The sequence below is a fragment of the Cynoglossus semilaevis genome, chromosome 3, assembly GCF_000523025.1.
Source record: "Cynoglossus semilaevis isolate Cse_v1.0 chromosome 3, Cse_v1.0, whole genome shotgun sequence".
Taxonomy (NCBI): Eukaryota; Metazoa; Chordata; class Actinopteri; order Pleuronectiformes; family Cynoglossidae; genus Cynoglossus; species Cynoglossus semilaevis.
The window spans coordinates 8,722,306-8,736,498 of NC_024309.1; the positions used below are offsets into that span (position 1 = coordinate 8,722,306).

The 14,193-nt window shown below is 40.6% G+C and overlaps 1 protein-coding gene across 1 annotated transcript in view; it reads right to left on the minus strand.

Moving 5' to 3' along the window:
* c3h8orf34 (chromosome 3 C8orf34 homolog) overlaps positions 1-14,193 on the minus strand; it is a 61,030-nt gene that overhangs the window by 22,704 nt on the left and 24,133 nt on the right. Inside the window, exon 8 of the mRNA XM_008307769.3 lies at positions 1,330-1,465. Coding sequence (XP_008305991.1) covers positions 1,330-1,465 — 136 coding nt within the window. The remainder of the gene's footprint in view (positions 1-1,329; positions 1,466-14,193) is intronic.

Sequence of the window (14,193 nt, forward strand, 5' to 3'; positions counted from 1 at the left end):
CTCCATGCGTGCAGCACTTTTCCAGCTTACTGATCTATTTATGAAGCCTACACTCACCGAAAAATGAGTTTGACTTCTCAAGAATTTGCCAGAAAAGCTTGGGAAGGATTTGGTGGTCAGGTTCAAGAAGACGGAGCAGGAATTTGGCTCCAACCAGAAGGACAGAGGAAGACAGGGAAGGAGAACAGATGTCTGACATTTTTAGGAAAAAAAACCCCAGAGCCAGAGCCAAAAAGGACTGCAGATACAGATGCTGATTTTCTTTTGCCACAGTTCAGACCAGAGAACTCAACGATAACCCAGAGAAGTAAACTATTTGCTTAAAAAGACCTCCAGTCCATAAACTGCTCAGCAGTACAATGCTTCTTCTTACAGAATCTCTGCCAACGTCCCGCAGCCGGTGCACGGAACAAAACAGATAAGCAGCTTGAATGAAAGAAGAGCAGGAAACAAACAAATTCCAAACCCCCAAACAGTGGAGGCTGTTTGGGTCTATTTATCTGCGACTGGCATCAGGAGAAAGCCTGCCCACACCTGTCTGTGTGGTATCACACCCAGCATACAGAAATCTGAGTGCTACAGAGATGCTGGGCAAACAGGAAATGTGTCACCAGAGAAAAACAGTGATAATGGAGATGGTTATCCAGAGCAGAGCAGATCTGCAGAAACAAGCAACTACAGAACGGATGTCAGATATGATATTATTCTCTTTCTTGGATGATTTGGTTTGCTGTGTGTTGTACCTGATGAGCTGGAATCCCAGTCATTTCAACTCATACAAGGTTAGAAGAAGATGACGGTTGATAACTCTTTCAAAATTCTTCTTTAGATTAAAGAGAAAGTACAGGTATTTATGGGCTGAGATACCAACTAGAAGGTCTGTTTGTGTCAAGTTTATAAAAAGATTATGATTTTTAATTAATAATTGGGTAGCCATGGATAAATTGCGATTAACTGTGATTAATCATTGTAATGAATAATCACGATTAATCGTAGTTGAAAAAAAGTATTAGTTGAAGCCCCCACAACCGCAAGCCGGGCACAAACATCTACTACTGTGTGTTGAGTCTTAATGTTGTACAGTAATGAAGTCTTGTCTGTTGGTGCTAAAACTAAATTAACACTCGTCTGTTGTTGATTGGATGGACATTAAAATGATATATGTTGCCTCATTCAACTCTTCTAGACAGTTTAGGTCACAAAATATGCAGATAGTGATAACAAAAGCTTATTTTTTAAAAGCTAGATTTAAGCAGTAACACCACCAATCCATCAATCAACAATAGAAAAATCTGATATTGTGTCTCAGCAGAAGGCAGACTTATTTACCTGGCACACCTGGAGCAGATGTTGAGTGTAACTTTAGCCTGTGGTTCAGGCTGATAGGCGCTTCGTCCCTGACTGAATTTACTGCCTGATGAAACCAAGCCAGTCACGCCCTCCATCCTGAGGTCATCCAGGTCCTCTGAGAGACAGAGCAGCCAAAAGGAGGAGGGACCAAAGGAAGTGGCCAAGAGAAAGATGGAAATCAAAGAGAGAAAATGGACAGTCGTTAGTCATACTTTGTTCTATCTATCCGTCAATATGATGAACAGTGATGAAAGTCCGCCCTCAGCCAAAAGATGGGAGTACTGCATGTGCATCACTGGATTACTCACACGAATACATGCATCCAGAAAAACACAGACACAGATTTAAAGGCTAAACGTCACAAAACTCTTTGTTGTATGGAGGGATGAAGAGGAGCTGACGACAGCATCCGATCGGTGCTTCACAGAAACAGGAAGGGTTTGGAAACAAGCTGAGGTCACAAACACAAAGAACAATGGATTTATCTGAGGGAAAAAAAAGTTGTAAAAAAAGATGGGGAGCTCAGAAGAGAGTTCAGTTTGTCTGATCTCTCCCTGTGTCCTCTAGTGGAGATGTAAGGATGGTCTCTGTCTCTCTCCGAGTTTCCTCTCTATAAAGACCATATGTATCAGAAACATCAGTGTTTATCTGTCACTTTATACATAAATATTGTGATTTAATATATAAATATACATATATAATATAGCAAATTTAAATAAAAATATTGATTTTGTGGTTAAATACATCTGTTTAATAGATAACTTATTCAGGCAAGTCCATTTCTTTTACCATTTAGTAAAAACAAACTTGGCTTTAATGTTAGCTGAAGCTACTGTGATATCTGCTGTGCTCCGAGGTGAATACTTTGGTTTTGGATATGAAATCAAAAACATCCTCCAAATGTTACTAATCACAGAGTCTCACTAAGACATTTCTAGTTCGATTACAGATGTGGCCCAGCCATTTATTGTGCACATCTGACATTTGTTTATGCATGAATTTAATTTTAAATGGTAATACAGATACCTGGAGACAAGCTTCTTGCCACGTAAAGGTGAACATGTCTTAAACACAATCAAAAACACGCCCTCAAAACAGATGCAAAAACACCCCTGTAAAACAGCTAAAGCTCCTTCCATGGTCAACACTCAGGGGACAATGGATGAAACTGACACCTGTGTTGTCTGTGTTTAAAACATCCAGACCACTGGAAGCTCTAAATCTACAATATATTTAGCAAAATTTATCAGTAAAATCTGGACCTTCGTCAACATGATGATACTAAAGCCTTAGTATTTAGACAGTGCAGAATGTGTGGTTTCTTTTAAAGTCTAAGGTTGGGGAAAGAGACAGCAGTGAGTCATGCCAATAAAAAGATTTATGAGTGAGCGACACTGAAGTAGATGATGAAGTCAGTGTTTCCTGCAGCAAGGCGACGGTTTGTTAAATATTACGGCGGATCAAAGAGGAGAGTCTGGATCAGACCAGACCATTCTGGTTTTAAACACTTCCTCAGGAGATTGTGCAGTCCACTTATGAAGATCGAAAAGATGAGCGAGTGTCTGGCCTCCTCGTTGGTGAAAAGGTAAACTGTAGATTTCCACAGACACACATGGGTGTGGGATTTTGACTGGTCACCATAACGATGTTTTTCCCCCTGATTCTTCCCATTACAGGAGAGGAATTCAGGGAGCGTTGCCCTCAGGACATGCAGTGTATGATCATTGTCTTTGCTCTTGTGCACACACTGCAGTGCCTGCTTGTTTCCTAATGCCTGTGTACATGTAGTCATCTGACACTGACACTGATACATTTCACTGTGGGGTCACATTACCTGAGCTCTGGTGATGTACGGAGAAGAGAAAGAAACAGGGCTCACACCTTGAATAATGGCTTTGAGTATATTGAATGACTCTCGGTCATGTGAACTGGGCCCCCATATATGTCAGTGAGTTACTGTACATACTGCTGTTTTCAACGTTTTAAAAAACTGTCATGACAGAACAACCAAAAACAGTTCTCGTGTGGAGGAAACCTAGTTTTGAGGCAACTTAAAATATTAGCTGATCCCGATATCAATCCAATACCTTCTATTCTCCCCCAGCATGCCTCATTTATGGCATGTTGCACAAAGTTAAGTTAAGCATTTGGCCTTAGGTATTAAATTGGAAGGGGTATAGTTCTTTTCAGCGTGTGATCCTGAAATTTTGATCAATATCAGACCAATTCCGATCCTGAGTATCGGATCAAGCCATCCCTAACTTACTGTATATTTACTATGTCCCATCTGAAGGTTTTCTAGTCTGCTTTCAGGTTTTACTATGACTGCAGTGAAGGATGACAATACAAGTGATATGTAACGTCCATGATACCATATAAGAACCAAAATATACCAGGATTTGTTGGTTTTATTTTTAACGTCTTCAAATGTTGCCTTAACCTCACAGAGAACTTTGGACCCATTTTTTAAATAGGGCAACAACTATAAAGTTCTACAAAAGTTCTACATGTTAGATCAGGTGTTACACTGTTTTGTTTCCTCAACACCACTGTCAATAACAATAGGATGGATTGCAGATGTACGCAGCCCTTTTATGCCTCATTAAGTATATTGTACTTTTGGAGAAACAACATTAAATATGGCTAGATCTCCTTACAGACTGTTTACTGACACCAGTTCGTGACAATCCGTCTGTCTGAGTGTTGTTTTAGTGTTTCAGGAGGAGCAGATACATTCCAGTAATACCCTTAAGCGGGGTGATATTAAATGTCCCATTCATCACTGTAATCGTCGGTGGGGGTAGGGCAACGAGAGTGAGACGCCAGAGATTTGGGCCATTTGCTGGCCGTGGGGAACTGCTGAAGTTCAGCCCCCCCCCATCCATCCATCCATACCAGCGTCTACCCTTCTTGACCACTTTCTCTCTTCTTTTGGCCAGTGACAAATGTGACATACCCGATTTTCCTTGGGTCACTGACTGGGATACAAATCACAGTCTGACATGGAGACAATTTCACTGCAGCTTTTTATGGAACCCCAGTGGAATAACAGCCACCGGCTCTAACGCTGACAGAGATCATGACCTCTGTGGACACACCTGCTCGTCACCTCATCACACACTCAAGTCTCTGGGATTCGTTTTCTCTCCGGTCCAAATGAAATAACGCAGAAATGAAGAGAGACATCAGTGTCTGAGAGAAAAGAGAGCTAATCCCAAACACTCGCGACGATGGAGGTAAACAAAGGCTGATGTCGGCAGTGGAACACACAAACCTGTGCCTCAGTGAAATGTAGCAGAGGTTGAAACACTTAGCAGGAAGCAGTTAAAGAACACTTAGCACTGCATTTCTCGCTAAAACAGATTGTTCTGGTCTTGGAACCATTTGTTCTTTCGGCCAGATGAGAGGAGACTAAAAAACAAGTCATTAAAAGCAAAGGCAAGTTGTATTTCAATAGTAACAGCTGCTAACACAACCAGAGAAGTAGTACGGCCAATTTTTCATTCAAAATGCTAAATAAATACTACTTTAGTGGCAGTGGTGTCTCTGACATCACTTGTACATTTTATTAGACATATAGTTGTTTCTATCACAAATGTCACAAAGCACTACGATGCTTCTAAACCGTTTTAAAAAATCACATTTTTGAGAAAATAACCAGAAGAATATTAACAATGTTATTTGTAAAATTTATCAATCAGATAAACACTGTTTTGTGGACTGTATTACTATGTTACACGTAAACAAAACCAATTGAATGATATTACCAAGCAAATTGAATTGAACTGAAATGTTTTTCTTTCTCAGGGCAGTATTGTTTTGCTGGAAGTAGGTTTTGTGTTTCACTTTCTTATCTCAAAAACGCCATTTTTATGCATCTTGAGCTGAAAACAAATATCTTCCAGAGCACGGTGAATATTTGTATGAATAGCTTGTTCTGTTGTCTGTTATTGGTGCACATGAATCTGATGATAAGAACGGCTAATTTTGTTACAATGTCCATTTAACGACACATAACCCTAGTCTTGCTAAAATTTATATCCTTGTTTAGTTTTATACATGTTTTTGAGGCGAATAAACTGTAGAAATTTTATTTGCTTTATTTATTTTTACTTTTACTATCTTTACTTTTTTACTATCTTTACTTTTTATATACTTTTTTCATCATAGGTTAATTTAAGGTGATCAAGCTAACTAATTGTAGCTTAATTTTGCATTTTACAAACATTAGCTTGATGTCTGGTAATCATCAAGTGTCTCTGCCTGCTTTTAGCAATTTCTTTATTCCTTTCCACATTTAACAGTTGTTACTAACATGACATTTGAGCAATTTTGTTTTTATCATTTGCTCAGAAGTTGCACTTGACTCTCAGGTCGTTCAACATGATCAACCTGAACCTGAATGTCAAAAGTTTACACACACACACACACAGACACTGCCTCGGTCAAACAATGAAACTGAATACACTCCTGTCCAGGTTGCCTCCCACATAATACCACCATGATGGGTTCATACTGTGTCTCCCTTGGGACCAGTTCAACTTGCCATCATGACGGCCTCGCAGTCATCCGTCTAGACACAACAAACATCTGTCCACACTTGCCCGTTTGTCAGCCCGTCACTTTTCCACTCCGCCTGGGCACCGGGGCAGCCATGCGTGTTCGCCCTGTCTAACGACTAGACGTGTCAGATAAATAAAATGGGTCTGCGCTAGGTATGAGTGGGGGTGGTGAGGTGGAAACTATTTGGGCGATGCAATCCCAACAAAAGGCCCGAGCCACAAGGAATTCCACAACGCAATCACTCATTCATAGGAGAGTTGGGTAGAAGCGAGAGCCGAGTGAGCAAATGAAGTGTTACTGTGATTTTCTTTCTCTCCGAAAGTTTCCATTTACCTTATTGTTGTTTAGACTGTGACAGACTGACAAGCTGGATGGTTTGGAGCAAAAAAGTAATGTAAGGGAATCTTAGAAAGAGGCTGTATTTCGACCCACACATAAGATTCTTGAAATAATTCTGAGGTTAAAGAAAAGATACTGGATATATTGGACAAAGGATGTTAGAGTTGGAGTCAAATAGGGAGAAAAGGGAAGGGACCCAAAGGAAGACTGTGTAGAGTGGACATTTTACACGTATGGCCATCATCATCAAACCAAACCCAAAAGTGTTTTAACAAGTCCACTGAATTATTGTTTCACATCTAAGAGAACTTTCCTTTCTTTCATGAGCTGTGACGGCGTCTCACCACATAACACTGGGCTCTCATTAAGAGCCTGTAAGTGATAGATGTCTGCTCCCTGCGACAACAGTCAACTCCGCCGTCTCACACACACATACAGACCCACATGTTTGCGCGACATACTCAGACGTACAGATGAAACACCATTCAGCACAAAGTCTAGGCTGCCTATACAGAGACACTTGCAGACCTCACACTTTTGCTGCCCTCATTGACACACACACTCACTCACTCACTCACACACAGGCAGCATTTGTGTTTCATTAGGGCCCGGAGCACAAAGCCTCCACTCGGCGGTTAGTCGTCACACAGACAACCTTTGATGTGAGTTGCGGCAGAGACGCATTTGTTTAGCTTTGTAATAAAAACAATATTCCAACTTACGTTTCATAATTATGTCTCGGCTTTCAATAGAACCCCCCGTGGATCCCCCAACACCTCCCCTTGCGGCCTAAAAATATGCCCGTTAGACTTCTTGTCCCCACAAGTGTGAGCGCGGCATTAAAACCCCTCAGATCAGAATCAGATGGGGACACACATGACGGGGTAACAGCAGCTCTGACGCCTGTGGAAACTTTTTTCACAGGCCACGGTGCAAAACCTCCTTTTAACTCACTTTCTAACCACAACTATGCCAAAGATCAGGACATCGGCGTAGACGCGGCACCGTCTCGTTCCATGATACATCGCCGTGACTGTCACTGTGCTTCAAAAGACGTGTCACTACTTCATGTGCATTTTTAAAATCAGTGCAGTCTAATGTACAACCATACTGTATATCAGAGATGCTGAGATGACTGATCTGCCTATACAATGAAAAAACTACACAAGGATTCCTCAATGGATTTAGTAACAACTCAACTCGACAAATGTGCAGATGTTAGAAAACCCATGATCTGTAAAGAGCGCTGAGGGAGAAGTAGTTTTGTGATTTTTCTACTGATGAATGTGTTACCCATAGATTTCTCATAAGAACACAGAATCTTATTTGTCATGTTTGATAACTGAAAACTTAAAACTGAATTTCAAAAAAAGGCAAAAATAAAACTTTGATATTAGAGGTGTGCAGATTGAACACTGAGTTGATTTAGCACTCGAAAACTCAGTTAGCTTTGAAGAATTCATTACCCATAGATTTCACCAGCATCTTATCTGTCATTCTAGAAAACTGCAACCACAGAAAACATACATATCTGTCATCTTTTGCTTCTGTCTGACTACAGTTGCTTCAGCACTACAGAACAGGCATCTTGGCTGTGTACATTTATCTCATTTCCACTCATTTCCACAAGACAATCTGCTCAGTTCATCTCAGGTGCTTACGCAGCCCACAGATATGTACGCTCACTGGTATTGGACTGTGCCCTGTGCAACAACTACTGCTAGATTAATGGTGTGTTCGCAGCAGTCTGCTTGCCTGTTGGTAATTGCTTCCAGTGATCCCACGGCAATAGTGCAGCAATTTGCCTCTCGATTAACGTATCCATCCGCACCGCGGAGACTTTTACAGGCGTCAAACTGGGCGCAGTTAAGACCTTCAGTGGGAATGAGCTTTTCACCGTTGAAAACTTCAGAGGTGAGCGCAGACCTTTCAAGCCCTCATGGTGAACGATTTAGAGCTGGACTGGGTTACAGCACTGACATGCAGGCTCTGCTCTCGTCCACCTCCTCCAAGCTGAAGGCTGATAATGTCTGTCTGCACTGTTTACAGAACGACTGTTGTTTTAATACTTAAAGTATCAGATGATACGGTTGAAAGGTCAGAGCTTTAACAGAGCTTCACCGCTGCTGAGCTTCACAATACTGGGCTGAAGAATGTGGGGCAGTCCTGAGATTATACTGTGATGCTATTAAAATGTGAACAAAGAATGTTAACGCTATGGCGGCAAAGACTGACAAGGACAAGACACAACTAGACATTAAAGTCTTTGCGAAAGCCCCTAAAGTCTAAAGCAGGACTTTAGTATTTTTACTGCGACCCTAAACTTGCACAAAACTCATAAAACTTTTATCATAACAAAAAATGGCATGGAAACAATTCAAAAGCTCCAAACTTCAACCTTGAAAAACCAATAAACATAAATGCATCAAATTCTGAAAGTGTGTATCAGGTCCGCACAAGGTTACATGTTTAAAGCTGTATTTCCAAATCCAACCGCCTATACTTTTAAAAACACAGAGAGTAAGCTGAGCCCATTTAGTTGAACACAACACTCTTATGCTTGCAGTACTTGAAGAAGGACACACTTCTCTTCATCCCTTGCTGCCACCTAGTGTACGAAAATAACAAAGACACCTTTTTTGCAGTAAATAAATAATCGACCAAATAAGTGAAATCCTAGAGGGTGGGAATCGCTGTTTCAGAGGATTCGTGATACTCACTTACATGTTGAAAATGTACAATTGTTAAAAAAAATCACTCTATGTATTCATGCTTTTGCTCAAAAACTTTTACTTTTCAGGTGCTCATAGTTCATAGTCTAAACTTTGTTCAGAGCAGCAGCCCAGTGTAGTCGACCTGTGTCACACTAAGTCACTGGTGCATCAAGTTCATACTTGCACAAGATTGTGCATTTTGCTTTACTTCAGTGATTATGGCAGGTCTCCAGTCTTGTAAAATCACAAGGTTTAAAAGTCTGCAACAGCCAAACTGTTAGTACCTAACAGTACAAATCTGCCAACCATAACACACTGAGACTGGCTGATAACTGTCTCCTCACTATACTGTGTGTTATAAAGGAAAATGAACACCATAAAAGCCAATTTCTGTCTGGATGTCATTATTTGGTCTGTCTCAACATTGCATCCATCAGTACTTGGCTTCAAAGGTGTATTAGGGTAAAAGTTGAGGCAAGTTCATCTGTTTGTGTCTACTGTTACAATCTGATAGTCCTTTCAAAATAAACGACTTAAGCTGAAATCCTGGCTTCTAGTGAAAAACAAAACATCTTTTTTTATGTCAGGTTGCAGAGGAAACACTGGGGCCTAAGGCCCCAGGAAGTTCAAGGTCTCTTGAATTTCAGCATGAACTTGAAATCAGTACAAAAAACTTTCAGCGATGCCTGCAGCTGATGAGGAAGGAACTCAAGTGCTGAGAGAAACAGGCTTTCCAACAGAACTGGAGCCAGAAAACTGAATCAGTGCCAGTGTTTGTCCGCGTTACAGTGCAACGGGAATAACTTCCCTGTAAAATGTAAACAATGGTACAATACTTAAAATGTTCTCAGCCCTGGTTTACTGTACTCACCAGTATACATTTTATTGTCGTAATGATTGAGTCCAACGATCTGGTTTTCAAATAATTGACCTTTCTCACAGGAAATGCCAAAAATACTTCAGGGATTTAGGAAGCGATGATTATTGATGTTCACAGACAATCTGCAGCAACAATAAGAGCCAATACAGAGACTTGGATATTTACGATATGTGGTACAAGTGATAGGCCTGTGTGGATTGGGAAGTTAAAAACTTATCAGAAGAGAAGTTAAAAGTTCAACTCAAGGATATTACAAAAAGTGAAGGTCGTGGGAAGAAAACGTTTGGCTCCCGTTCATTCTCCTGCTCTGGCCGTAAAACTACCTTTGTGTTGTTCATCAGAACAGGATCAGAAACAAAAAGAAAATGTCCTGTTAACAAAAGCAGCCGTACACAGACATTGTTAGTCATCCTCCAAGACACTGCTTCATTCATTGTGTCTCGGAGATCAGACGGAGCTTCATGAGACGGAGCTTCATCAGACCCTCATCCTGTCCATTTACTGTCACTGTGAATCAGTGGGAGAGAGTGGATGTACACTCATGTCCTGTTCTAGTCTCAGGAAGAGCCCAGAGTGGGCTGATGTCCTGTACTACTGAGGATGGATCAATGGGAGGGAATGTGTGTACAACTGATGTCCTGTACTACTGACAGACTGTGGATCAATGGGAGGGAATGTGTGTACACACTACAACCACCTTCCCAAAGGTTCACAATACTTTTTTAGCTTTTGTTTAGCTCATGTTTTGGGGCAAACATGTCCAAACAGTATTTCACTGTCCACTTTGGTCTTACTAATTTTAGTATAATATTCATCAAATTAATTTCTACATATTTTTGCTTCTTTTAGCTTGTCACCAGCATGGATTAGGTTGAATGTACTCATGTACAGTATTTCAAAGGTATTTTATACACAAATGAATTACTCTGTTATACTGCTGTGTATTCTTAAAAATCCAATGAAAATAAACACCTTAAGGTTCAATAGACTTTTGTGAGGTTATAAAAAGGCCAGAGTTCATGCTGCTTTGCAGCACCATGTACGACATGTACTTTTGAAGACTGGTACAAGTACAAGTACATCGGTTTTAATAGAGTTTTATTTTATAACAGAATTTAAACCATATGAAACAACATTAAAGCAGATTTTCACAATTCAAAAGTGGAATTCTTCCACCAAATATGACGAGCGCAGCAAGGAACTGGCTAACGTCTCTCATTAACGTACCATAAACTAACAGTGCAAGGCCAAAAACAGGGTGTTTCTCCCCACACACTGAACTCTGAACAGATCACTATTAAACTGCGGTCACGGGGCCTAGCAAAAGCTAAAATCCCGATATTTTCCGTGGTTTACAAGAGCATGTGAGTCATATTCGTTTTCAGTCTGGTTTGGACTGTGGTAAATATTAAGTACTGAACTAATGAAAAGAACGAGGAAAACACACAGGGCCGTTCCTGCGAGCATTTAAGGAATCAATAAAATTTAATCCCCAAGTTTATTTTATTTTCCCTTGTGGAACAAATCATCCTAAAGCCACGTCTTCAGATTTTAATGCTGTACTCAATCTGGGAAATCTGGCTAGCAGTGTTATAATCCGCTCTAAGAGAATCTTCTTTTCTTTCTAAGCTCATTATCCAGGTGCTGGCATAGAGAGACTCAACATGAAAACAGGGATTAGTTTCTGTCTTTCTCTTTGTTTTTTTAACCAGCTTTTTCACGCAGCTTACTCTCTCTGAGGCTGCGGTTGTCAAACACAGGACTAACATTAAACTTCTTATCAACCTCTGCCAGGACGGTCTGCTGTCTGTACACATGAAAGTATTGCTACGTACTTAGGGCTAACTTAAGGGTTGTTTTAGACTTTAAATCACTTCTAGAAATCTTTTAGACACCATTGAACTTTATTTCAACAATTTTTTAACCTATTTTTGGAATAAATTTCATTGCTTTTATATGACAATTCAGTATAAAATTTGAATTGAAGGCTGAGTTCAAACTATGAGCTCAAACTGTATGATACAGCTGACTGGCATATGGAGTGTGTTTTCATGTGATGAGGTTTTCATACTGCACGACTACATGTGTATATTTATTTTGTTGGCTACTTAAGGCCATTGTTACATCTAAGGTCCAGTGGTAATAATGAGGCAACACCTCATTCAACGTAAGACAGACAGTAAGCCCGACTGTGTGCAAAAGGTTGCAGTGTTCCCGTTTGGCCACTTGATGTCAGCCTAAGCAAATGCAAGAAACTCCTAAACGGCTGTTAAGTAGTGATTCTATTGATGTGTGAAAGGAAACCACGGAGTGATAACCAAGTATATTCTATCAATGTTAACAACCTCTGGATCAGTTAAGACTTACAAATGAAAAAAAATCTTCACAAACAGAATTTACTGGAACCCGTACTGAAAAGGTTTACTCGAATCACTTCAAACATTAAACACATCTGACAGCAAACTTCTACAGCAGCAGCAGCAGCAGCAGCAGCAGCAGCAGAGTCCTTGAGAAAATCATTGAATCCCACTAAGTGTGGACCATATGTTTTAACCTTTACAGGGAAGAAGATACCATTCACCTTCAGGGATCAATAAGCTGTTCTTTTACAGGTACTATCTGCGATAGCATCGAGCCTGCCAAAGGCCATAAATCTTCTTTGGTATTTAGTGTCTTTGGCTCTGGGTCAGGCTTCTGTGAATGAGGACTGGGATTCCTGCACATGATCATTCTCTGCCCACTGAAGCACCACATGCTACATGCTAGCATCAATTTAATCAAGTGTGTGGTGATGATGAGTCAGGTCCTTGGGCTCCTGCGAAGATCGTGATGACCGAGCCTTGATGTGGAGGCAGCCGTGACCTCGCTGCATTACTTAACTTGAATTAAAGCCTCGGTGCTGTAATGTAATAGCCAGAGGAGGTATGTACACTAAGGTTTCATAGCTATGATCAAGTAGAGGTGTACAGCTCATCAGCATCCTTTCTTTATGGCCCTGTTTATCACCACTGCACAGCATATACTGCTGTCCTGAGTCCAGGCTGAGGCCAAGGAAAAGCAAAGACAGGTGGGTTTTTTTATTGTTTTTTCCCCTTTTACACTGCTCACTGATGAGCAGAGTGATTATAAAAACAACCCAATGTAATTATAGCCCACATGTGCTTTATGGGAGAGAAATTAATTATCTCTTAAATGTTTACCTGTCACCCAGCAGCAGGGTTATTATAATTCAGCAAAACGCAATCAATTAGCATTGGCACAGATTTTGTCTGGAGGGCACTTAAGCATTTAAGCATAAAAAAGGATCCTAAAATGTTTGAATACTCACACAGCAGCAGCACGGAGGACTTTCTTGGCCAGAGTGGCACCAATTTTTAGTGGACAACAAATCACAGAACCATGCATGTTGAGTCTACTCTTGTGGGCAACAAGAGGTGGACCGTGGTATGTGCAAGAATTGAAAGAATTTATATTGCATTTAACAGTTCTGGGATGGGGTGGTGGTGTTAGGGGGGTAAATTTGGAAGCTAGAAATGGCTCAATGATTTCATTTTGAATTAGAAAATGCTTAAAAAACTGCAAAAAGGCATTTTTACATAAAAATGTCTTTCAAATAAGCCTTTGACAATTCTGTCTCCACAGTTGTTAAAAAACATATTTCTATGTTGTGTCTTATTTCACCCCCTACAGGACAGAGGTGGCTTTTTTATGTTTTGTGCTTGCTCACATTTCCTTATATTAATTTAACCTTTCACCCTATTATTATTATTTCAAATAAATCAAACAGTAAAGGGGAAACAATAACTGCTTTGACGCATTAGGAGGTGATAATGTGTGTTTACAACAACCAGCTGTTAGAAGCTGCAGGAACAAGGATCAGCCTCAGATGCAGCGTGTCTAACCTGTGATCTTCTCTTCCTCACATCCATGAAGAAATACGACCTTCTCCCTGACCCTAATGAAATGATCCTGCTAACAAGCAGGATGGCCTGGCTGTTTGACAGCAGAGAGGAGTGGAGAGAGGAGAGAGGAGCCAGGACGTGCATTGATTGAGTGTCACCACAAAGCAGCAGCTCCACAGAGACATGGAAGATGCTGGAGGGATATAATAGAGACCATGTCGTATGGAACAAGCCAATCAAAAAGAGCTGAGGGTGTAAAGAGCCCACGTTTACTTGTCGATGTGGTTTACAGCAAACCATACGTGTACTTCAACAGAATGCTGTGAAGGGTTCTTGGTGTGACATCGAGACATTAATCTATTCTGGTCTCACTATGAGTGTTTGATTTTTCGCCCCCAAATTAACTAAATAAAATATACTATCCATTCAACATCATACAGCCCAC